The sequence below is a fragment of the Plutella xylostella genome, chromosome 31 (genome assembly GCF_932276165.1).
Source record: "Plutella xylostella chromosome 31, ilPluXylo3.1, whole genome shotgun sequence".
Classification (NCBI taxonomy): domain Eukaryota; kingdom Metazoa; phylum Arthropoda; class Insecta; order Lepidoptera; family Plutellidae; genus Plutella; species Plutella xylostella.
Window position 1 is genome coordinate 3824866 of NC_064011.1, and position 27305 is coordinate 3852170.

The following is a 27305-nucleotide window of genomic DNA, read 5'->3' on the forward strand; positions in this document are numbered from 1 at the left end:
CAAAATTAACTTTATATCAGTATGTATATATATGTCATCAACATCTTAAATCTAAAACTCTAAAACTAATTGTTCCTGTTTAACTATAATGTAAGCTAGGTATATATAAATGTGCATATGTGCTACTAAGCTATCAAGCTATGATAAATTTGTTATGTAGTGCGACTCCTTACCCACAGTCAAACCATATTAACATTTGGTTTTGTGGGATGTAGGTATGTAATAGCATAAGTTGTTCTCTTTGAATAAAGATTTATTCTATTCCATTCTATTCTATCCATATATCCGGATCACCCCACCCACTTTTCGCCAGAGTGTTATGTTAGTCCCAATGTAATAGGGGGCGGGGCTATTGCCATTTTACGGGCACATCCAAGACCCGAGAACAAATATCTGTGTTTAAACAAATATCTGCCCCAGTCGGGAATCGAACCCGGGACCCTCGGCTCAGTAGTCAGGGTCACTAACCACTACGCCATTCTACAGACATAATCCTTTCACCACGACCTGAACCCTCCTCTTCCAGTGGGCGGCGAGGTGTCTTCAGACACGATGCTGGTGGACTTCCTCCGCGAGCGGCTGGAGCTGCGCGGCACCAAGTACATGTGTCGGGAGGGCGGCTGCGGCGCCTGCGTCGTGGCCGCTAGAGATGGACACCGGACCTTCTCGATTAACTCTGTGAGTAGGAGTTGACATAAGTACACCAGGAGTTGGAGCAAAGGGCACGCAAAATTTAAGACGTGACAAAAGTTCGCCGTCGTGCTTGCTCTTGAGGTTGCGAAGTGAGTGAGCGCGATGCAAAGCTTTTGTCACGTCTTAAATGCGCCCCGTGCTACTAGCCCCGCTATAGCTATAACTCTGACTTGCAGAAAGTGACTGCTGATGTGCCTTGCTTCGTCAGTATACGAACAGAAAGAGACAGCTCAACGTTCTTTTCTGCAACTCAGTATGAATATATAAGGTGCACCACGTAATGTTACTGCCCAGTCCCAATAGCCAACACTGGCTGGCGGCGAGGTGTCTCCAGACTCGATGTTGTGTCAGGAGGGCGGCTGCGGCCCCTGCGTCGTGGCCGCTAGAGATGGACATAGGACCTTCTCTGTTAACTCTGTGAGTAGGAATAGGCAATAAGTACGGTTCTAGGATGATCTGCGGAAGGTAGCGGGAAGCCGCTGGATGCAGATAGCGGATGACCGTTTAGGGTGGCGATCGTTAGGAGAGGCCTATGTCCAACAATGGACTATAGAAGGCTGAGAGAGAGACACCAGCAGGGCTGGCACCACGACAATGCTTAATGATTGTGTAGTCAGCCAGTCACTGGCTTACACCGGGCAAATATCAAGCCAGAGTTAGCTATCAGCCATATTTGTAGCCAGCTATTGGATGTGTCCCGTAAGGTACACATACCCTACTTATAGCTATAGCTGCAGCACGGGGCGCAAGTCGCGCACGTCAATATGTCAAGTTGCTGGCGAGAATAGAGCGGCCGTTAATTTTTCTAGCCAGTGACTGGCGCCAGTATTGCTAAACTCTGCTTAAAGTAACCTTTAGCAATCCACAATCTTTAAGTATAATTTATTTTTATTTATTTAAACACTTTATTGTATACACAAATAACATAGTTTAAAGTAAAAGTAGAAAAAAACAATACAAATATATATATATACAAAGGCGGACTTATCATCGTGCTTCTTAAATATTTATGATTGCTAAGGGATCCCAACTAACGATAAGATCAATGGTGGTACGATAACTTGGCTGATGCCGTCATGAGACATGCAATTTGAAGACTCTTCCCTCTCCCCAGTGCCTGATCTCAGTACTCCAGTGCCAAGGCTGGGAGATCACGACAGTGGAGGGGCTCGGGGACCGGCTGCGGGGCTACCACCCCGTGCAGCGCACCCTGGCGGAGTACGACGGAACCCAGTGCGGGTTCTGTAGCGTGGGCTGGGTCATGAGCATGTACAGGTTTGTTCTTGTTCTGTATTCTATCCTATTCTTCCATTATATTCTCTGTGGGGGTGCAAGTACCTGCACCTGGCTCTCCCGAATGGAACCCTTGTGCATACCCCGAAGGTCTTAACTGCCTTCCTAAGCTGGGACCATTTCCCACCACGCTGGTCCACTGCGGCTTGGTTGGTTCACATATCTAGACGTGCTAAATCTAGATATGCAGGTTTCCTCACGATGTTTTGTTCTGTATTCTTGATATTTTTCTTCTTAGCGTGGCGGTAACACTAGAGGTATAGACTAGGTATGGTTTGATCAAAGGATTGGCCAGTCAGATTAGTTGTCAGCCGGTGGATCTTGATGATGAATTGCTGGAAGGGTAGTGGAGGGAAGAAGAAAGGCTAGGACCAGGACGATGAAAACAATTTCATGCTCTCTCAAGGATCATTTTAAGGCAGAAGAATGAGATACGAACTTCTTCCCATTCAGTAAAGAGTTAAGCAGTTGGAATAACGAATGAATGAATGAAACTAATTAAGACACAATTAAGTTAATATTTTCAACTAACTGAAATACTTTTACAGTCTATTGGAATCGAATCACTATGACCTTACGGAGTATGAAATAGAGGACGCTTTTGGCAGCAACATTTGCCGCTGTACTGGCTACAGGCCCATCCTTGATGCTTTCAAGAGTTTCGCTAAAGATGGACCTAAACCCAAAGACAAAAACATAAGCCTCTCGAATGAAGCCACTGAAGGACCTAGCACCAGTAACGATACCGATCTTCTACGATCCAATGAAACAAATGACACCAACAAAATAGATACGCAATGTAATGAAATAAATGACATAGAAGATTTAAAGATATGCAAGAACAAAGGTGCAAACTGCCGAAAGTCTTGCAAAGGCAAAGATGACTGGTGTTTTGTTACAAAAGAAGATGTTGAAGATAAAATTGTTAAGAAGATAAAATTGAAAGACCACAGGGTGTACTACAGGGTCAATGAAATTCAGGATATTTTTGATGTTTTGAAAGAAGAAGGCACAGAGTCATACATGCTGGTTGGCGGTAATACTGGAAAAGGTAATTAACTATCAGATTTTGCATCATTTTGTCATTATAAATATTTTATATAACTTACTTACACGCGTTCAAATTAAATTCATTATCGTAATAAAATTAAACATAATGGACAATAAGTAAGTATGTGTATGTTGTGCATCTTGTACCAAACGTTAACCGGTAGTTACACTAATTTTAATTATAAATGTTGCACTATTAATTTTATTATCATGACTATCTATAATATATTATTATTGTTATTAATAAAATGAATCAGCGGATGGTTGCTTCAATGTAATTGCAAGTCTTGGTATCTGGGTAATTGATACTTATCTAAATTGCATTACACATTGTAATTTGTAGTAGGCATCCGTAGTATTATTATAATAATTAAATAAAAAGTTATATTTTGTATACTTACATAATATAGGCTGAAATTTTATCAATGATCGACACGACAGGAATTTGAACTATCTGTAGGTTTTACATTGACTCAATAAACTGAATTATCGTAGAGTAGAAGACAAGTTCATGCAAACTTTATTCTTTTTTTTTCAGGAGCCTATCACATATTCGAATATCCAAGGGTGCTGATAGATATAGGACCAGTCTTAGAACTAAAGAAGTACTACATCGATCAAAACCTAGTGATAGGAGCTGGGACCACACTGACAGCTCTCATGGAAATATTCCTGGATATTTCAAGAGAGCATGAAGAGTTTGCTTACTTGATCAAGCTGTATGAGCATCTGAATTTGGTGGCGCATATTCCTGTTAGAAATGTGAGTTTATTTGCATACTCTTCTTATCTTGTTGGTGACAACACTAGAGACAGACCAGGTTTTTTTTTAATAACCCATATTTGGAGGAGGCCCATATCCTACAGTGTATTATTTACGGTCAATGTTTTCGTATTTGTACTTAGTTTATTGATAGACTAGATGTAAACTTTAAATAACAGTAATTTACACTTTTCAGGTTGGGACAGTGGCTGGAAACCTGATGGTGAAACACCGAGTTCCAACGTTTTCTTCAGATGTGTTTTTACTTATGGAGACTATTGGGGCTACGTTAACCATTTGTAAGTACCTAGCAGTTTTTTACTATATGGTGGTACCCTTGATCAAAAAGTTTTATATATGTACTACCCTTGAACAGAAATTTTAAGACATTGTGCTTATTATCTTGACTAGAGACACTAGGGTTATGTTCTGAAAGTCAAGTCTGGCGTTCAAATTATTGGCAGTTGAATACCGAAATACAGACATCCTTTCGTGAATAAGTAAAAATCTATTATCAATTAATAGTAATTATGAAGGTATAATTATTACGTTATTAGAGAAAACATCAGTCTAACTAACAGTGTATTTTGTTTGAATATTTATTTAATTTATTTCAGTGGATATATCCGGAAAAGTAATTGAAACCACCCCTGAAAAGTTCTTGCCAATGGATATGACCAGTAAATTGATCGTCAACCTCAAGATTCCACCGCTTTCCAACAACTACCATTTCGTTTCATTTAAGGTAAGTTTGTAAAAATAAGCATATGATATAATGAGAACATGGGGAACGGAACAATTTCATCAACAGTCGATTGTCCTAATATTAAGTGACGTATCGTTCTGTTGGCGGGACAATCGACTGTTGATAAACCGTTCAGAAGGGCTAGTACGGGGCGCATTTAAGACGTGACAAAAGTTTTGCATCGCCGTCACTCACATCGCTCTGCCTCAGGAGTGAGCGCGACAGAGAACTTTTATCACGACTTATTAGTGCCCTGTGCTACAGGGCCAGAATATGGTAATTTAGTACCTATCTGAGACTAAAAAATATACCATAGTTTGGGTAATTGGGGTGTATGCCGAGCTAGGAAAATAGATGACGGTGATAGTTTTAATAATATTTGGAGAACCTATTTTGTAACTATGTATTATTAATTTTCAGATCATGCCTCGAGCGCAAAACGCTCACGCATCCGTGAACTCAGCCTTTCTCTACAAATTCAACCCTGATGATAAAGAAACTGTAGTATCAGCCAGAATAGTGTTCGGCGGTATATCAGCTACGTTTGTCCATGCGAAGAAAACTGAAGAATTTGTCGTCGGTAAACAAGTGTTTACGAACAAAATACTACAAGAGGCTCTGAAAGTTTTAGAAGCTGAATTGGATGTCAAGGAAATTCCAGGTGAATTTAAACCGGAATTCAGGAAGAAGCTTGCACTGGGATTGTTTTATAAGGTAAGTTATTTATATATATTTCAATTTAAGGCGATGGGATATGCTCCCAGCCAATGCCAGCACCCTATGCAGTTGCGGAAGCCTTCAGACTACGTCACATCTTATAGAGTGTTCTAATACCCCAAAGTGCAGTCAGGAGACCTGATGAAGGCAGTGCATTTACACGATTGAAGAAGAAACTTATTTATACTCATGAGCTCGCCTAAATTTCACATTTTATATTTCGTCTCGTCAGTGGTTTGCGCTGACGGTTTATAACACGAATGTATCACACATGAAATAAAAAAATTAAATCTGTATGAAAAGCAAAATTATAATAACAAGAATCGTATTTATCCAAATCAGGGTCTCATCACAATAATCCCGGAAAAGCGCCTAAAGCCCCGTTACAGGTCTGGAATCCGAGACTTTCGTAAAACTCGACCGGTGTCTAAATCAGCAGACGTCTATGACACAAACCCCATAATCTGGCCAATCACAGAGCCGATGCCAAAGGTGGAAGCCTTGATCCAGTGTGCAGGAGAGATCAAGTATGTGAATGATGTGCCGAAGCAAGCGAGGGAGGTGCATGTAGCATTTGTGACCAGCGATGTGGCTACGGGAGAGATCCTTGACATAGACCCGTCACCGGCTTTGGTAAGATCTTTTGAATCGTCTCACTTTTTTTGCAGTTTCAAGAGAAAAACTATATTATCATAGTTTACAAGTCAAAACAGTACAAAATCTTTGTACAAATTATTGTGGGTGCATTGAATCCACTTCATTTGTTTTATTATTAATAATCAATTATGACATCATTATTAAAATAAAGTATCATTTCAGAAATATCCAGGCGTTCTAGCCTTTTTCTCCGCCAAAGATATACCTGGCAAGAACACCTTCATGTCCACCCGAATCGGACTGCCGATCATTGTAAGCCCTGAAGAAATACTGGCTGACAAAACTGTCAAGTATTACGATCAAGCCATTGGGTTAATAGTAGCTGAGAGCGAAGCGGTAGCCCAAAGAGCAGCATTGCTTGTTCAAGTTAAATACAAGACTGAAAAGAAACCTCCTCTTCTTCTGATCAATCAAGTCAGAAGCGAAGACCCGAGTAGAGTATCAGTATTCTTTGTTCTTCCTGCTAGAGATCGTGGAACAGATGTCCAACGAGTGATAAAGAATCAGACGAATATTTTCTCTCAATATCATTTTACGATGGAGACAATAAGTTGTGTGGCCCGGCCAAGTGATGATGGTATTGAGGTGATACCGTCTTCTCACTACCCGGATAACAGCCAGTGTGTGGTGTCAGAAGCGCTGAATATTCCACAGAACAGGTCTGTACTAGATTAGAAGAGAAATAAGATTAGTAGCTACTACCAAATTAAATATCGTAACAATGAAGATGGCTTACAATTTTGTACAGCTGCTGAACTGCCGGTATATAAGAACCTGCTCTATTGCCTGTAGTCTAGTAGGTAGTAAAAGATTTGCTCCAATGCTCAGACCTCAATTTGTGTTACAAATAAACATCATAGGTACATATACTTACTTTTCTACATAATACACATTACCTCTAATTCTAAAGCAGATAATTATGTATAGGTAGGTACCTACTTTAAAGTTAAATCGTCCATGTTATATTCTCATTAACACACCATTGCGCATTGTTTACTTTGAACCAACACTAGTGAAAGTGCTAGATAATCCAAGTAAATACTGACTGCAAACATTTCAAAACGGTATTCCAACAATGCAGCACACCAACTACAATTAAACATAACTGCATAATTAATTATGTGTACCTAATTGACCAGAGTTTGTGGTAACCAACGTTCTTCACACCAATTCCAGAGTGACCATGCGTATCGGGCCTCAAGGCGGGTCTTACGGCAGCCGACTCACTCGCAGCTCACAAGTAGTCGCCGCCTGCTCACTTGTGAGTCACCTGATGAACCGACCGGCGCGTATGGTGCTCAGCATACAGGGGAATATGAGGGTTATCGGGAAACGGTTCCCTTGCACTAGGGATTTTGAGGTCAGTTTTGACGATGCATGTTGATGATTTTGATTGTTATAATTTGTTTTTTTTTATTTATCAGGGGTTTTAGTTTATACTGGGTGCTGCAAAAGTGGTTAAAGTAAGCCAAGAGAAAATGACTTAGGGAGTCATAAAAAATCCTGATCGCTATAGTAAACATTCAAGTTACTAACAAAGTAATTACCTTATCTATGAAAAATAACCTTTGCGAATTTTCAAAAGTCGTAGAACAAAACGACCCCCTGACTCCCCACTCTTTCAACTTAATTTGTTTTTCCAAAAACTGGCAATGCCACCCCCCTCGAATTGCAATTACCATGACGACTGGCGGCGCTGTAGTGCTGCGTAATGTAATAGCGATTGAACATCGTGCAGATTTCATCAAACATGCAGGATTGCCCCGCACGTCTGACAAGTCCACTATTAGATAATTATTAACTGATTTATTAATACTGTTCCCAGGTCGGAGTCAACAGCAAGGGCGAGATCCAGTACCTCCAGTACAATTTCTACGAAGATAACGGCTACGTGTTCTCTGAAGCCATCATCTACCTCGCAATAAACAGCGTAAGGAATGCCTACGAGAGCCGCCGCTGGCAGTACCAGATGTTCAATGTGCTTACGGATAATGCGTCTAATAGCTGGTGCAGGGCTCCAGGTTAGTAAGCTTAAGTGGACTGGTCACATCTGTGGGACGCCCTCCGGCTAGATAGGGTGTCTGGTTGCGAAAGGTGGCTGATTATGATTGGATGCGGAAGGCTATAGATCGCGTCCAGTGGCGTGCTTTGGGAGAGGCCTACGTCCAGCAGTGAACTGCTATAGGCTGGTGATGATGATCAGGGCCAAAGGTGAGAAAACATGAGGTAATGTCGCAGGTTTTATGAAAGTAGGGATATGAGGGCACTTTTTGGGAGTCATATGACACAAACATGACGTATGGATGTAAATATAGTATCATATAAGAAAGTGGACGAAGTAGGAAATTGACAAAGTGGGAAAGTGGATGAAGTAGGAAGTGGACAAGGTGGGAGCAATAAGTAGACGAAATGGGACAGTTGACTATATGGGAAAGTAGTCGAAATTGGAAAGTAGACGAGAGTAGCCCTTAAGACAACGCGTCTAATAGCTGGGTCAGGGCTCCAGGTGAGGAAGACTTGAGAGAATGTCAGGTGTTTTGTGAACGTAGAAATAATATAAATATAATTAAATAAATATAAGAAAGCACTTTTTGGGAATCATGTGACACAAACGTGACACATGACTCCCGCGCTTCGCCTTAAACAGTTTTTTCATATAAGAAAGTGGAATCGTAGAAAATCCGGGATAAAAAGGAGCTTATGTGTTAATCCAGGGTGTCAGCTAACTCCATACGAAATTTCATTAAAATCGGTTCAGCCGTTTTGCCGTGAAGAAGTAACAAACATTACACGCTGACAAAGTTTCGTCTATTTAATATTGGTAGGATATAAGGGCACTTTTGGGAGACATGTGATACCAACGTGACACTTCATCTTCATGGATATAATATACCTACTAGAGGCATTCCTACTAGAGGGGAAAAACATCTACCCCAGCTAGGATTTGAACAAAGAACCAACAAAGAACCATTGAAAATAGAGCTAGTATTGGACAAAACTAATATAGATGCTCGTGACTGGCAGCAAGGGTAGGTTAACACTGGAAACATACCTGAATCTGGGGACACGGCAGTGCCCCCACCAAGTCGAGCAAAAAAGCGGCAAGGCCGTACCATCCTTTTCTCGAAGCAATTCAGGCCATTTTCGACCCCCTGTAACTTCGTTGTGGATAATAACATATTCACAGAATACATTACCCATTAGTTCTATGGTTTGGCCTTACCTAAGACAATTATCGTATATTACTGTATTTATATATTTTAGCTGTTTATTGCTTTCAGGAACACTGGAGGCAATAGCCATGACCGAGTACATAATGGAGCAAATATCCTACGAATTAGACCTAGATCCGCTTGAAGTGAGAATGAACAACATAAGCAAAACAGATCCAGTTATACAAAGAATTGTGGAAAAACTCACCAAAGACAGCGATTACTACAAAAGAAAGGAAGAAGTGCAAAGATTCAACAAAGAAAGCAGATGGAAGAAACGGGGACTAGGAGTGGCGTTGTTAAGCTGGTCATCAATAATATTGACCGATTTCCAAGTATTCCTAACAGCATACCACGGAGACGGAACAGTAATCGTTGAACACGGAGGAGTAGAAATCGGCCAAGGGATCAACACTAAAGTCACTCAAGTGGTCGCATTCACTTTAAACATATCGATAGATAAAGTAAGAGTGAAGACCGTCAAAGAAATCGACGTGATTCCAAATAGCGTGCAAACTGGGGCCAGTACGACGTCTGAATCCGTATGTTACGGTGCGATTAAATGCTGCCAGTTGCTTCTTGAGCGTTTGACTCCGTTTCGGCAGAATTTGAATGATGCATCGTTTGAGGTATTGGTGCAGCTAGCATGGAAAGCTGGTGTTAATCTGCAGACCAGTTATCATACCAGCTCGAATGACTCGAGTGCGTATCGTGCGGATGGAGCGGCGGTGGCGGAAGTTGAGCTTGATGTGTTGACTGGCGAGCATGAGGTGTTGAGAGTCGATCTCATTGAAGATGTGGGTACTAGTATCAACCCGTCGTCGGATATTGGTCAGGTAAGACTAATAAGGGTGGATTTCAACAAGTCCTAAAAAATCTTCATTTCCGTGGACTTTTTTATCTTAAGGTTTTTTATATTAGAAAAACGCTTTTATTAAAGTTTTTGTTCATGTTAGTGTTCTTACTAAATGGGTAGCAGATAAGTTAAAAACTTAACGAGATACGGATGATTAAAAATTTCGTGCCACGGCGATGAAACATGCGTTCACGGCAATGAAACAAGCGTCCACGGCAATGAAACAAAAGCCCACGGCAATGAAACAAACTTCCACGGCAATGAAAGAACTGTATACAATGGAAATAAAAGAATCAATCCACTGCATTTTTTTAAAAAGACTGAGGGAAACGCAAACTTAGACAGGTATGTATGGCAGAAATATTTGGATAGATATTGGAACGAAAGAAAGAACGACAGTATGTATAAAAAATAAGAATATAGTATGGAATTCTCTAAGTAGCATTGTGGGGTCCGTATTGCGACGTATGAAAGAAAATGTTTCATTTCACACTAATAACGTTCACAAACCTTGATCATAAACCTTACCTATAACATCTATATTTTCATAAGGTATAATATCCAATTTTTATACTGTTCATTTTATGTAAAATTCATAAAATATACTATAATATGACATAATCTGTGCAGAATTACATAACACCGGCAAAACACCTAGCACCAAAATATAAAGATAGGTGCGGTAAGGTGCACATGTTGGTCAGCTAAGCGTCCCCCTACATAGCGCCAATAATAATAACGCAGTCAAAACTCCTTGCACCAAAACCTAAACATAGAGCGTCTCCCCATGTAGCCCCGCTTCGCTTTTGTAGAACATGTGCACTTAACCGCTCCTCCTCGCTTTTCTCGTCATCGCACCTATCTTTAGGTTGTGGTGCTAGAGGTTTTGATGGTGTTGTGTAATTTAACACAGATTATGTGATATGATAGAATGTTTTATGAACTTTATGCTAAATCATAGTATATTTTAATTGGTATAATAATATGAAATGTACATGTTATCATCATCAGCCTATAATCATCCAATGCTGGACATAGGCCTCTCCCAAGGAGCGCCACAACACTCGGTCCTCGGTCTTCCGAATCCAGCCACTAACGGCTACCTGCCTAAGCTATTATGACAGCCTATGTTGGTAACCTTAGTCCTCTGACGTATAACCTCTTTTCTGATACCATCCATAAGAGAAACCCTAAGCATAGCTCTCTCCATAGCACGCTGAGTGACTTTAAATCGGTGGACCAGTCCCACCATCAGTGTCCAGGTCTCTGCACCATATTTCATAACTGGCAGGGCGCAATGGTTGAAGACTGTTGGATGCCTAGCCGAATAGTCTGCCTCCGGTAGTCATATTATTGCACAACTTCGATAGTTGTCTCAGGTCACGAACGATCACCGGCTCCGGTTTTATGTGAACATTCTACATGACTTTTGTCTTGCCCAAGAACATACGGAGGCCTACACGTTGCAAGCAGCATTAAGGCCACTTAGCATCTAGCTGAGTTCCTGCAGAGATGTATGTTCTATTATATTCTATTCTACTATCTGTGGGAGGTGTAAGTACCTGCACCTGGCTCTCTCGAATGGGACCTTTGTGCAATGTGAATATTCTATTCCAAGGTCTAAGCTGCCTTTCTAAGCTTGGACCATTTCCCACCACGCTGGTCCACAGGGGGTGGCTGGGTTCACATATTATCTAGATGTGCTAAATCTATAGGTAGATATGCAGGATTCGTCACGATGTTTTCCTTCACCGTAAAAGCGATGGTATACATTGTATTTAAATTCAAAGGAACACATTGGTACATGTCAGCGCCGGAATTCGCACCCGCATCACTGGCGTGGGAAGCGGGCGCTTACCCGACTGAGCTACCACCGATCTTATTTATACATAACGTTCATTATAATTGATTCCATTGTTATTATTAATGTCATCATCATCATCATCATCATCAGCCAATAATCATCCACTGCTGGACATAGGCCTCTCCCAAGGAGCGCCACAACACTCGGTCCTCGGCCTTCCTCATCCAACCACTACCCGCCACCCGCCTAAGGTCGTCAGTCCAGCGGGCAGGAGGGCGTCCCACGCTGCGTTTGCCTGTTCGTGGTCTCCACTCGAGAACTCGTCTACCCCAACGGTTATCGGTTCTTCGGCATATATGACCAGCCCACTGCCACTTCAGCTTGCATATTTTGACAGCTATGTCGGTAACCTTAGTCCTCTGACGGATAACCTCATTTCTGATACGATCCATCAGAGAAACCCCAAGCATAGCTCTCTCCATAGCACGCTGAGCGACTTTAAATCGGTGGACCAGTCCTACCGTCAGTGTCCACGTCTCTGCACCATACGTCATCACTGGCAGGACGCACTGGTTGAAGATTTTTGTCTTCAGGCTCTGAGGAATGGCCGAGGAGAATATGTGACGAAGTTTCCCGAATGCAGCCCAACCCAGTTGGATGCGCCTTGCAGCCTCCTTGTCGAAGTTGCTTCTGCCTAGCCGAATAGTCTGCCCGAGGTAGACATATTCTTGCACAACTTCGATTGTTGCCTCACCAACGGCGACCGGCTCCGGTTTGATGTGAGCATTGTACATGACTTTCGTCTTGTCCAAGTTCATACCGAGGCCAACACGTCGGGAAGCAGCATTTAGGCCACTTAGCATCCAGCTGAGTTCCTGCAGAGATTCTGCCATAATAACGATGTCGTCCGCGAAGCGGAGGTGTGACATGTACTCGCCATTTATACATATGCCATGTCCTTTCCAGTCCAACGTCTTAAAGACATCTTCCAATGCATTGGTGAACAGTTTCGGAGATATCACATCCCCCTATCTCACTCCACGTTGCAGTTGGATAGGTCTTGTCTTGTGGTCCTGTACTTGGACAGTCATAGTAGCGGCATTGTACAGACATCTCAACACCTCGATATAGCGCCAATCGATTATTAATGTAATATTATATATTTCGTTTTTATACATCTCGATACGCACCCGTCTTAACGCACTGCAAAAAGAGGTAATTTGACTAGTCCTGTAGGTAATATGTCAGTGATCGGTATTACCTGTATTACAGGTAAAAGATGGTAAAGATATGTTACTTTGCCTAATCATACATACCACGGCGATGAAAACATAAGTCACGGAAATGAATAACCTGGCCACGGAAATGAATAACCTAACCACGGCAATGAATACAAATTATTTTACAGGACATGGCAATGAAATTTTTTTCATTGCCGTAGCTTTTTTTTCATTGCCATAGCAAATATTGGCCACGGAAGCCACGGAAATGAAAGCATGGCGATGAAAACCAAGGCATTAAATATAAATAACTAAAAAAGTATTAACTATTCGAAGAAATAAACACTTTATAAGATAAATATTTTCAAAAAGCTTTCTTTTGAATGCTTACTCTAGAAGACAAACTTAATTTTATAGAAGTTTTATCTATCCACGGCAATGAAAGAAAAAATGTCCAGTCCCCAAAATTTTTACTGATTTTCACTATAGCGCAAAAACGCGGGCACCGATGTACCTCCTTCTACGTCGAGCAGTTAGGCGACACTTGTAAGAAACGACTAGCGCACTGAGGGGGGCACACAAGTTCATAGGTAAAACAATATCCTTGATCATGTTTAGGACACGGCGATGAACAGAAGTTCTGGGACACATGAATTTTCACTTACCGTTCGTTATATTCTTTATATATTTCAATAAATGTGTTCCGTGACAATACTTTAACTATTAATGTATCAAATGAAACTAAGTTTAACTATCAATACTCAATATTTTTTCATCAATGAAGAATAATACAAAACGTGGTGACCTGGGGACAGACACGGCAATGAAAGATTTGGAGGTTTAATATTTTTTTTAAAAATATCCATTAATCCTATTAATAAAATATTTAGTGCTACACATAGATAACTATTTCACTTAACCGGAAAAAAATATTAGAAAATTATAACTTGGTTTTTTAGTACCGATTTCATTGATGCCACGCAATTTTTGGCTGCGGGAAATTCACCCATAAGTAAAGTAAAAATTATTAAGTAAATAAAGAGATAAGTACTACTAAATAATCACCATTAATATAAGTTAAAGATAGGCTATCCTTGCCAAAATATGCAGCTCCGAAGCGCTGCTGCGTTAAGCATGACTCTTTCACGAACCGATTGTATGACCGCACTCCAAAAGTTCGTTTTTTGTCAAGAAATAGTAGCCCTTCTCGTTGTTATCGGGTTATCGCGAAGTCAAATCTAAATCAAATGCATTTTGAATCCAAAATTCGTTGTCAAAACAACTTCGCGATATTAGTTAGCTGGAAGTCTTCGGACTACTACAACATCATCCACATAAACCCCTCAGATCGAAGGTGCTTTCATCATGGGCATGGGCTACTGGACAACGGAACACCTGATATACGACTCTCAGACCGGCGAGTTGCTGACCGATCGCACCTGGTACTACCACGTGCCTCAAGCCAAGGACATACCGCTGGACTTCAGGGTTCAGCTGCTGAGGAACTCCAATAATCCGGTCGGTGTCTTGGGAGCCAGGGGTGAGTGCAGTTTTTATTTTAACCCATTATAGGGCATGACCTCTTAAATTTTTTATGGGTTTAAAGTTCAAAACTATGTGGGATCCATAATCATTTTGCCCAATTAAGGGTTAATTTTAAAGGAGGCTGCAAGGCGCATCCAACTGGGTTGGGCTGCATTCGGGAAACTTCGTCACATATTCTCCTCGGCCATTCCTCAGAGCCTGAAGACAAAAGTCTTCAACCAGTGCGTCCTGCCAGTGATGACGTATGGTGCAGAGACGTGAACACTGACGGTAGGACTGGTCCACCGATTTAAAGTCACTGAGCGTGCTATGGAGAGCTATGCTTGGGGTTTCTCTGATGGATCGTATCAGAAATGAGGTTATCCGTCAGAGGACTAAGGCAGCGTTCCCACTACGCCGGACCGGCAGATCTGCCGAAAACCGGACACCGGACAGAGTGTTCACATTACATCGGATCCCGGAAGAAATTCAGACAGTCCTCAGTTGAATTTGGACCTGCGCGCACAATGGACGACGAAATTGTTGTGTTGTGGTGGTATCTTAATAGAAGGCAAAATAAAACATTGGGTACACCCTATTTTACGGGAAAGATTTTCCATTCTTTTCATTTTACATCCAGGGGCGAGGGGAGCACGAGCGGGGCGAGCGGGGGACAGATACCGGCACAAACTCGTTCACATTACTCCGGGCCCGGTCGTTCTACCGGCAATTCGTAGTGACAAAACGTTCGGTAGGAATGCCGGGCTCGGCAAAAATGCCGGACCCGGGATAATGTGAATAGCTTCATATAAATTGTACAGCCACTAGCTCTTCCGGCAGATTTACCGGCGCGGCAGATCTGCCGGTCCGGCGTAGTGGGAACGCTGCCTAAGGTTACCGACATAGCTGTCAAAATATGCAAGCTGAAGTGGCAGTGGGCTGGTCATATCTGCCGAAGAACCGATAACCGTTGGGGTAGACGAGTTCTCGAGTGGAGACCACGAACAGGCAAACGCAGCGTGGGACGCCCTCTTGCCCGCTGGACTGACGACCTTAGGCGGGTGGCGGGTAGTGGTTGGATGAGGAAGGCCGAGGACCGAGTGTTGTGGCGCTCCTTGGGAGAGGCCTAGGTCCAGCAGTGGATGATTATTGGCTGATGATGATGATGATGAAGGATTAAAGGTCATACATAATGAACTAAGAATAATTCTGCCGTTTCTCCATACATTTATGACAATACGTTTGGTGCGATACGTATGAGACCGATAGATGGACGCTTACCTTAAATATATAATCCTTTTCCTCAGTGGTCGGTGAACCAGCTACGTGCGTAGCTATAGTCGTGGGATTCGCGCTCCACGACGCCATTGCCGCTTCCAGGGAGGACACCGGATATCCGAGAAACAAGTGGTTCAACGTTGGTAAGTCTTCTTCTTCTTCTTCTTCTAAAGGGTTTCCGGCAGAGATCGCTTTAAGTGATAACACTGTCTTTTGTACCCTAATTGAGTTATAACTTGTTAGTTTTATTTTCTTTGGTGTACGGTGTATTTATATAAAGAATGTTCTATCTATTTTTCTATGTCACCTCATTGTTACTATAATTTTATTATTTAAAATACTTACTAGAAGTGTTTCAACGTTGGTACAGTGCCACAAACTTATCTGTTCCGTTGAGAGTTCACATAAATGTCTAATATTTCTTCATTCTATAAGGTTTTATGTTTGTTCGTATTGTTAATTCGCTCTTGCGGTGTTAATAAACCCATCAAATCTTTAACAATATACAATTCATTAGTAAGTAATGAGATATGGATCAATTTATTTCGCTCTCACCGGAACAGATAAGTTTGTGGCACTATAAGACCTTGCTATGATTATTTAAAAAAAAAAACTAAATAAAACTTTTTAAGGCGAAGCGAAGCTCGCGGGAACCGCTAGTAATATATATTTGTTTCTTTCAGATGGTCCCTACACAATAGAAGCCAACGTTTTAAAAGCAGATGTCGGCTTGAATGAGTTTTTGTATGATTAGATAAGGGCTGTCTTGTATAGGCCAGGTAAAGGTTACCTTAATTATTTAAGTACTTTTGTTAATCAAATTTAAGGCATAATTACTTACTTAATATTAATGAAAACAACCGAAAATTAGATAGTTATTGGAATATCTAAATAGCTAATAATAAAATTTAAATTTTAATTAATAAAAAATCTTGTATATTTTAGTGACTGCGTAGAATCATTTAATATAATTTATGTTATAAGTATTATAATATACTTCATTCTTATTATTGTCGTATTGGTGCTTTTCATTTCATAATAAGTTAATTGATTCAAAAAATATACACTGGCTACAAATGTTATGTCTCCATATTTTAGATAGCGGCAGCTCGCACTGTCAAAACTTAAGATTCTATGTTAGGCGGCCCCTAGACGATCAACAATATTGCGCAATATTGACAATTGTGCAATATAATTCATTGTCTGGGGTTAATATTGAAGATTGCGCAAAGGGGCCGTCCATTAATCACGTGAGGTCGTTTTTCTCATTTTTTGACCCCCCTACCCCCTGGATCACGTGTATTTTTTTGGAAGTCTATGTAAAGGCTTTTTTGGCTAGAAAAAATATAACGAAAATTGCGCAGCAGTCTTTCGCAGCGCGCTGGGAGTCGTTGCTTAGCAACGGTGGACGAGTCAATTAATGTCATACTACAAATCGTTAATTTTTGCGCCGTTCTAAATTTCGGTTCAGTAGAGCGATCCGGAAAAAACGCACCACATTCTATTCGATAGTCTATTCGAAAGTGCTGTCAACCTGTCAACAACAAAATGGCGGTGTATAGATTTGCGAAAGTTTGACAGCTATCATTCCATAGGTCATTGTCACAATAATATTATGAACTCTGTGGTCATTCTTTTCGAAACTCATTCGAAAGGTAAAAAGTGTTCGAAAGTGCTGTCAAGTTGACAATAGTCGCACTCGCATTCGATTCTATTCGTTAGCTCGAATTTTCGTGATACGGGTACTGAAATACCTATCTATTCTATTCTATTCTATTCTCTGTGGGGGTGTAAGTACCTGCACCTGGCTCTCTCGAGTGGAATCTTTGTGCATATCCCCAAGGTCTAAACTGCCTTCCTAAGCTTGGACCATTTCCCACCACGCTGGTCCACTGCGGGTTGGTGGGTTCACATATCTAGATGTGCAAAATCTAGATATGCAGGTTTTCTCACGATGTTTTCCTTCACCGTAAGAGCGATGGTATACTTAAGTTAAAATAACTCATTGGTACATGTTAGCGCCGGGATTCGAACCCGCATCTCTGGCGTGAGAAGCGGGCGCTTACCCGACTGAGCGCCGCTCTAAACCTTAAAATACCTATCGCTTTTTGACAAAAAAATAAATACACGTGATGTCTAACGAGAACCCCCTCCTTCCCCCTCGTGATGTTTCGTGAGGTTTTCCGTACCCCCTCCCCCCCCCCCCCCCCCCTTTGAGCCTCACGTGATTAATGGACGGCCCCAAACTTCATTTGGTTTAAAAACTTATTGCACAATAACCATACTGCACAATATTATTGTAGGTCTAGGGTCCGCCTAAGAACATTATGTATCATAAGTTTTGAAAGTGCTAAAATTGAAAATATCGCCTTGCTATGCAGTCAATCATATACTAAAGTCATGAAGGTATAGATTAACACAATTCAGAGACCTTAACAAAAAATCTAATGAGCCGTTTTCCTTCACAGCTACCAGTTGAGCTTGATTTATGTAAGCCAATGTACAGTGCCACAAATTTATCCGGTGACAGCTCACATAAATTTCTAATATTTCTTAATTCTATAAGATTTTAAGTTGGCGCGTATTGTTAATTCACTCTTGCGGTGTTAATGAGATATGGATCAATTTAGTTCGCTCTCACCGGAACAGATAAGTTTGTGGCACTGTATCTAATAAGCCGATTGAAGCCGATAGATGTCGATAGATGTCATGACTACATAGTGTACAGAATGTCAAATATTGTACATTGAGCAAATAGGTTGAATCTCAGAATAAGAATTCACTACTTTTAATAGTACCTATCTCTAGATAGTTTAAAAGTTCAGAATGTTTATTTTCCATGCGTAGTGCGTTAGGGAACGCGTGAGGTCAGATATACATAGTTATAGAATTTTGCCTGTGGCAATAAGATTTAAGCAGACACAAAATCTGTGTTCTGAGGGTTTGACAGTTGTGTTCAACTCAAGACATTCCATCTTCCATCTAAAGTAAACAATATTCTCCAATAAAGTAAACATTGTTTTTAACAAACGCCTCATTTAATTTTAAGTATATGTTAGCCATACAGTTCGTGGATCAGCGATATGACACTAGTGGTAGTGCCGATGATACACAACACAGCGCCAAACACACAGATGGCCACACACTTCCACAAACGCCAGTAGAACCTCCCAGGCCCGGGGTCGAACCAGTCCACGCTCAGCTCAATGAGCGACGGGAATATGAAACCCATGTTGGACAGGCAGAAAGCTCCGATCTGAAATTTATATGTATATGTAAGCACCGAAGTATGTATCGATTGCTTGTCGGAAGATGGTCACAATGCTTGAGATTAAAATTTTTACGTCACACTATTTGATTAACTGCCAGTTTCTAGAACTCTATCTATCTATAACTGGTAGTTACTTTCATACGATTTTGACAGATTGTTACTTTTGATTATGTCAAAATCGTATGAAAGTAACTACCAGTTATGGATAGATAGAGATTTATAAACCGGCAGTTAATCTTCTCCTAGAGGACTTTTTTAGCTTTGCAAGCCATCTTTTACATTCATTAAAGACGCAGGCCCTATACAGAAAGACAGACTGACTGACTACTTGCTCCGATATGTTAGTTTCATACCAGCGCTGGTTCTGGGGGTCTAGTGAACAGGGCGAAAACTAAGTTTACGTTTACTCGCATACTAAGTGGCGCCTCTTGCGTAAACTATCATGAAACTTTTGACAGATGATGTAGGTATGCAGATGACAGGAGAAAACTTAAACTTTAGTTTTCAAAAATAGCAAATCCCGTACTAGAGGCCCTGATAATAATATAGTATGAAGCTGACAGATTTCTGTATAGGGCCTTACAATATTGGAAAAGCACTGCACAATATTATAAGCAGTAGATTGTTCATTTTAATAATTTAATGATATGTCGGTATATTACGATAAAGAGTCACATAGTACTTACCACATCAATCAACAGGTCAACACTAGGAAACGCGACGGTAATCAACACGATCCCAATAACGAACACGGTCCTCCAGAAGCGATGCCAGAACCAGTATTTCTCAGGCTTGATCTTCCTCTTAATGTAGTACCAGGCCAGGTCGAACGGGACCCAGAAGTTGAGGGCAAACGTCACGTAGATCACTAATGCCATCAGCACTTTGAGGATTATTGAGAACCTGGAATTATGGTGTTAGTTGTAAAAAGAATGTCGAGGTGTCTGCTGATAATGATTAGTTATATCCAAAGATTCAGACATAATATTTTAAAAAAATCGAATTTATTCACTTATATTGCTCTTACGGTGAAGGAAAACATCGCGATGAAACCTGCCCATCAAGATCTAGCACATCAAGATAATTATGAACTAGCGTGGTAGAAAATGGTCTCAGCTTAAGAAAGCAGTTTAGACCTTGGGGAAATGCAGATTGCTCAAAGGTTCCATTTGTGAGAGCCAGATGCAGTTGCACTCTTACAGGGAATAGAATAGACTAATGTGCACAAGAGCAGATTTGCCGTGCATCAGTTTGTTATGTTCAATCCATCAAATACATTTTTTATACAGCATGTGTAGACTCCCACTGCTGGGCAAACGACTCCTCATGAACTGACCAAATACATCCTAACTAATATAATAAATGCGAAAGTAACTGTGTCTGTCTGTCTGTTACTCTTTCACGCCAAAACTACTAGACGGAGTTGAATAAAATTAGGTATACATATGGTCTAGACCCTGAAAAAGAACATAGGAATCCTGGAATTCCCACGGGAAAACTTTTTGAGGTGAAGCGAAGCTCGCGGGAACAGCTAGTAAGTAATATTAAAAATCCACATGAATCTCGTAATTTTTTAGACTACATCCTCAAGGCTGAAAATCATCATCATCACGTCATCCTTCATCAGGCTAAAAATGGATTAGAAGAATTGTAACCTTCTTATTCAGATTCTCTTCTCTTCGAATTCAGACAATGAATTCAGTTTAAACAACTTAAAAAAAAGGAGTACTTACTGAATTTTATTCGTCTGTATGCATATGTTCACCGATATCTCCGCCAGTTATTAGCATTGGAATATTAAGTACAATGTACAATAATACCTGTACAGAATATTAAGTATTGGAAAGTATTTAAAAATTACCAGTTCCTACTAAAGTTCATAGTGACAGGTGCCATGGATTCGTCTCCATAGCCCCAGTAGCCGAAGAATCCCACTGCCATCACCATGGATATGACGACCGTCATGGCTGAAACAGAATTATTAACATAATATACAGAGTGTCGCAAAAAGGATATACTAAGCCGAAATTGGAAGTAGCGGTCGCGGAGATCTTTAGTCTAGATCTATGTCTGTAAATTCCTACCTGTATACCTACCTAAATACTGACAAAACATGGCAGCATAGAATTAAGTTCAACAAGTTCACAGTTCCCTCGTGTAATTCTGTGTTATACCTACTCGTGCATACAAGAAACTCAATACTGTACCTGCGACGAGTACTTGAGGAAATCTCTTTGGATTAGCCATGTAGTTCTCAATGGGCATAGACACGCCAACCCCCTCCATGGCAAAGACACAACCCCCCATGTACGTAAACACGCCTTGCCATGATTTAATTGGTGGAAAAGCTGTAGTGTTCAGCGGACTTGTGGAGGCAGCCATGCTACCGTAAACCACCGTAGCTATAACAACAACACCTGGAAATAAGAAATTCATTAATTCATGAATATAAAATTTATGATGACTGAAATAAGATAGATAAGTATTTATAATTACTCGTCGAAAAGGAGTGGTAGCTGACAAACATGGCAAAGATTTCCAAAAAAAAAACATCGTGATAAAACTAGCACAATAAATGTGAACCCACCGTAGGCCCGTGAGGTGGGAAATATAGGAAGGTAGTTAACCCGCCAGTGGTGACGTCGATTTGACTTACATCGTTGGTGACGCCGGTCTCACGCACCGGGATTTACAAACTTATTTTTTTTACATAATTAACTACACATGCTACTTAAAATTAGTTTAATTTTAAAGATAAGTATTTGTTTAACAATAAAACAAAGCATTATCATAAATCACGGCTCGTTTATTAGTCCTTTCACGACGGTACTTAGAACACTTAAAATTTACATAAATTTTTACCTATCATCTTAAAAAAATAAAAATACAACAATGATGTAATTTTTTATTACTAAATCTGCCTTTTATAGTTTTATAACACTACGAACTTCATAAAAAATAACAAAAAATGTTATACTTCTAACAAAAAAATAATAAAAAAATACACTAAAAGACATTGTTCCTCCACAGCCAAACAGTCTCTGCAAGACGGCACTATAAATGTTCGTGACACAAATATTTCTTACATTTTGTGACAAATGTATTTTGTTATTTTGTTTATTTCGCCATCCACATTCATAACATTGACCATTTCTTGAAGCTCCAGCTGTCTCCGTCTTCATTTTCAAGGACATGCTGGAACTAGCTGATATTATTATAAAAACTTGTTGAAATCTATAAAGTACTTATATTTGTATATATACCTACAAATATCTATTAAAAATAGTTAAATCATGAAATATTCAATCACAAAACTAAAATACAATAAAGAAAAATAAAAAAATTAATGAAAAATTTCAAAAATATCTTTAAATTTGACTTACATAGTGGGTGACCCCGGTCTCACGCACCGGGTTGGCGCCAAAACTCCGAAACCTGCGCACGAGTCACCGTCGCGGGGTGGACAGACGGTGGGGGATGGGAAATGAGGCAGCTACCCGAAATCACAACAAAAATCGATGGCTATTAAGAAAGTTATTCGACTTTTTCGAACCACCCGGTCTCACAGACATATACGTCACCACTGGCGGGTTAAAATTAAAGTAAGTATTATAACGCAAAGGTTCCATTCAATAAACACAAGACCAGAAATTTAAACTTTGGCAGCTACAAGTAATATAATGTTAAGTAATATAATAGAAGAGAACCAATCCTTACAGAGAAACAGATTAGCCACAATGGAGAATGGTGCCAAGTACTTGAACTCCAGTATCCATGTGATCGGAATACACACGATCAAGAGAGCCAGAATGTAGAGTCGGATGTAACTCTGGTCTTTTGCGTCGGTATTCTCGATCAGTTGCTTGAGCGATCTAGCAATTACCACCAGGTACGCGACGCAAGATCCGAATAGATCTATCATTATTACTGAATCAACTGCGTGCCTGGAAATGGAGACGTTGAAGAATAAGTTTAATAATTATAGTATAGTTATAGTAGGTACAAATCGTCGGGAGGACGAAAGGTTGACTAGAGACGAAGAGCTGTTGGTAGACCACCTGCTAGATGGTCCGAAGACAGATGTCTGCTGATGCAGGGTTGCGGGGAAGCAGTTGACCAGAGTGGCACAGGACCGGAAAAATTGGCGTACAAAAAAAAGAAGGCTTATGTAAACAGTGGCCAATAGAAGGCTGTTGATGATGTCGTCATCATGATAGGGTACAATTTAGTGAGACGCTGAATAAGGTACCCAAGTGTATAGAAAACTTAAGGATATTACAGTGGAAGCGGTGACTGATATCATCCTATAATGACCTCTGCCAGTATTGTCTTGTTTGGTTAATGCAAGAAAATTTAAGCCTGATCGCCTACTCATCAACCCCCGGTGGACCACAGCGTGGTAAGGTAACAGTTTAGACTTTACTTTACTTAAGTTGATTAGCACAAAGGTTCCATTCAAGTGAGCATAATAATAATTTGGTGCTATGTCAGTAGAAATAGTGTAGTAGTACCTGGCTACTTTGTCGAATTTCCGTACTTTCAGAAAGGGGGAGGTAGCGGCCGCCGCTTCCGCCACGTCAGGGTACGATAGCTTGGGCTCCTGCACCCGCCCGTACAGCTTCTGAGCTGATTGCACCAGAATCTATGGACATAGACAATACAGGGTGTTGCAATTTTGAAAGTCAGATTTCATTTTCGGGCTTAGATATGCCATGCTGCACATTTGTAGGTTTCAGCTTAGTATACCCTTTTTGCAACAACCTGTATAAGAATAGAGGTGCTTACTCTTGTGAATGAAGAGGTTGGGATTTTACAGGAACATCTAGTCATTTAAATCAAAGATATCATACTAATTTTGTTGTAACCGAACATTTCGGTAGCCTTATTGGCCACCAAAAAGTTTCCCCCCATTAATATACTACTGATTGTGACGTACATATTTTCTTTTTCTGTAGAGGCTTTTCTATTTAGCTATTGCCATGGGTGAGGGATGAAAATACCATCTATAAATATACATACAGCTTAGCTTTTTAGAAAAAATTGCCATACCCAAAACCTTTATGCTAACATTGAACAATTTAATTTCGTAACATAACTTTTACAAGACTCCAAGACTTGAGAGGTTCTTGCCATAATCTCCACGCTTGGCAGGCAGGTTGTATATTAATATATCAAACAAAACAAACATGAACTCACATGAATGCAATATGTGAGCAGTATACCCAGAACTACATTCAGGATCAGAGCAGTCCACAGCCCGGCTCTGGCGTAGTTCTGGTGGATCGCCACTAAGCCAGCACCGAGGCATCCTTTTGCCATGTGAGCTGCCGATTCGATAAAGCTGGAAGAACAATTGAAGTGTGATTGGCTTACCGAAGAAAGAAAGAATCAGAATTTATTTAATAAAAAGAGATTACAATACCAATTACTAACTTAATACCCGCAGAAGATTTTATCGAAAAAAAATAATTACATAGCGTGTAGGTACTAGGTGGTACATTTAGTAGGTATGTATTCTGTTTTTGAACGAATTAATAGTTATTTGATATAAAACAGTTTTGGCTTAGAATTAAGAAGGTAATTAATTTTCAAATAATGTTATGCATGTTGGTGAATATCAGGAGCTCTCCCGAGTGACGTTTCAACTGTGGGTAGTCTAGGTACGCACGTTTCTGGTATGGTATGTCGCTATTCTGACTGGCTAACTTTTTCACCAAGGTTAAAACCTAAGATCAACTTTGGTGTTTAACACCAAAGCGAAAATAGTGGTACAATAAGCATATCATCAGCCGATAGATTTAAAATAATAATATTTATTTCATGGTAGAAATGCGCTATAAGAGAAGAGAAGACAAATAATTTATGTAACTAATTTGGTCCAGTGCTTATTGTTTAGCTCCATTGCAGATGGCATACCTAAGAATGGCCATCTAGGTAGGTACTATCTTGTTAACCTTTTGATAAAACCAAGAGCATAACTGTATAGCGTTTATAACCGTGGTTAACGCTAGTTAGGTGTTAGTTATTATTCTGTGCCGTGGTGAAAGGATTAATTATACCCCCAAATTTTCTTTTTGTTTCTGTTTTTTATTGTTCAGTGTGTCAAATAAATGTTTCTTTCTTTCTTTCTTTCAAATTCATATAGCTTTTGACACTTTACAATACTCGTAGGCTTTAAATTTATGTTGAGTTATACGAATTTCAACTTATTAACTAACGTAAAGAGTCGAAACTGTTTTTTGTTGTAAATTTACAATACAGTCTATAGGATAGTGTAGACTAACTTCGTGTTCTTGGCAGGAGGTCTGGCAGCCGCAAAGTCATAGTTCCTGGCTTCGTCCCCTGTAGCCTTGATCTCGAATTTACCGACTCTCCTTGGTGGTTCCTGTAACAAAATCATTCATTTTGAAGAAAACGGGATGGCTATAGTACAGGTGGAATATCAATATGTTATAGAGGTGCCTACTTAATGAAAACACATGACCTTTGGTGCAGCCCAAATGCTTGGGCTACAATACCTCTGGAAGTTGGTAAAAGCGGACAATATAGGTATTATACTATTATAACAACGCAATATTTTGATTTTATGAACAAAATGCTGACTTACTGGTACATGTTTCGGTTTACTCCGATGAGTTGGCTGTAAGAAAATATTTGCAGATTATAACCACAGCTTAAGCCATCGAAATATTTTAACAATACTGGGATTCGAAGAGTTCTTAGGGCCACTTGCAGAAATATTAAATCTAGATTTAGTGTCAAGTCTCGATTTAAGAAACGTAAGTCCATTTATAAAATTTGACACTAAATCGAGATTAAACACTAAATCTAGATTTAATAATATGTTGGTGCAAAAGTGGCCCTTAATTTTTAATTTAACCTAAAACTATAGAAAGTTATACCTGGTTAACTGGTTATACCACGTTATACCAATACCATACAATGATGTCGATTGTGAAGGTACTAAGTAATTTTACATTTACCTGAGGATGGGAATCCTGACGTTAGATTTTTTTAGAGACATATACTAAATGTAGTCCTGGGTTAGGACTTCGTTTAATAAGATATTTCATAATATCAGCAGTCTAAAGACGGGATTAAACCAGAACTACGTTTAGTCTACGTTTTATGATAAGAGGGTTGATGTCTTGAACAGTACGTATAAGTATGATTATACTTAAAATAGACATTAAAGATGAGTTAAGGTGAAATTATTTATAAAAAATGTACTTACTGTTTCTTTAGAAGGTGCATCAACTTTAGCAGATTCACTAAAATTATCTTTTACATTACGCATTATTTATTAAATATAGGTAATAAAATTATTACATGCTAAACCTACTGTCAAAAATTTCATAAAGTCATATTTTATTATAAAAGTCTGTTTATCACTGAAAAAGTACTCTTGTCTATGAAGAAGACAGACAGAACTGAAAACGAGTCAATAGAATTATTATCTTGATGGTTGATTCTTTACTGGAACTATGGACGTTGTCCCATACTTTGAATTTAATAATATTTAACAGAAAAGTTCAGGATTACAATAATAACTAGTGAATGTTATGGTGTAAATTACTTCTATTAAGCATAATATTTAGAAAAAACAGATTACGTGTTTATCGGTAGGTGCAGCTATTAACACTAGCACTAAACAGTATGAGAGCTGGTGACAGACTAAAGCCCGATTTACACACTGTTTAGTGCGAATGTTAAAGGTAAGAGGCCACCTGTCGGCACCGTCGTATTGAAATTTACACAAGTGCTTCCACTTTATCGACACATACATATACTGTATCGTACGAATCGGAGCAAACGGATAGTCTTAAATATATTATTACTAGCTGTTCCCGCGCGCTTCGCTTCGCCTTAAAAAGTTTTCCCGTGGGAATTCCGGGATAAAAAGTAGCCTATGTTCTTTCCCAGCGTCTAGACCGTATGTATACCAAATTTCATTCAAATCCGTTCAGTAGTTTTGGCGTGAAAGAGTAACAGACACACAGACAGACAGACAGACAGACAGACACAGTTACTTTCGCATTTATAATATTAGTAAGGATGCAGAAACGGCGTCGGTAATGCCGACGAAGTTGACGCACTTGTGTGAATGCGATGCATCCGTTGCTTACAAAGCCGAAACGTGGACGCTTACCTTCAGGCGACGAAGGAATCTAATGTGATGTAAGTATTTTTGAAAGGTCCAAGGACCATTTCCTTAAACGAACA

General features: G+C 39.9%; 2 protein-coding genes across 3 annotated transcripts; one reads left to right on the plus strand and one right to left on the minus strand.

The window, feature by feature from the left end:
* Positions 1-454: 454 nt before the first annotated feature.
* On the plus strand, positions 455-16825 carry LOC105389900 (xanthine dehydrogenase 1). The gene is made up of 15 exons (XM_038114396.2): positions 455-678; positions 1808-1968; positions 2535-3037; positions 3575-3798; positions 3995-4097; positions 4416-4543; positions 4964-5257; positions 5603-5893; positions 6080-6576; positions 7094-7277; positions 7743-7938; positions 9199-9965; positions 14357-14549; positions 15841-15954; positions 16495-16825. The coding sequence occupies exons 1-15, from the start codon at positions 553-555 to the stop codon at positions 16563-16565; spliced, it is 3852 nt and encodes a 1283-aa protein (XP_037970324.2). The 5' UTR covers positions 455-552; the 3' UTR covers positions 16566-16825.
* A 2002-nt stretch (positions 16826-18827) lies between these two features.
* On the minus strand, positions 18828-26514 carry LOC105389886 (proton-coupled amino acid transporter-like protein pathetic). Of its 2 annotated transcripts, none has more exons than XM_011561083.3 (10): positions 26317-26514; positions 25690-25722; positions 25367-25467; positions 24279-24423; positions 23594-23724; positions 22800-23026; positions 21290-21499; positions 20944-21049; positions 19769-19985; positions 18828-19067 (listed from the first exon to the last, which is right to left on the minus strand). In XM_011561083.3, exons 1-10 carry the CDS (start codon positions 26377-26379, stop codon positions 18867-18869), a joined length of 1434 nt encoding a protein of 477 aa, XP_011559385.3. In that variant the 5' UTR covers positions 26380-26514; the 3' UTR covers positions 18828-18866. The 2 variants fall into 2 exon arrangements, with proteins under 2 accessions (XP_011559385.3, XP_048488286.1); XM_048632329.1 differs by lacking the exon at positions 26317-26514 and adding an exon at positions 25985-26047.
* Positions 26515-27305: the final 791 nt, after the last annotated feature.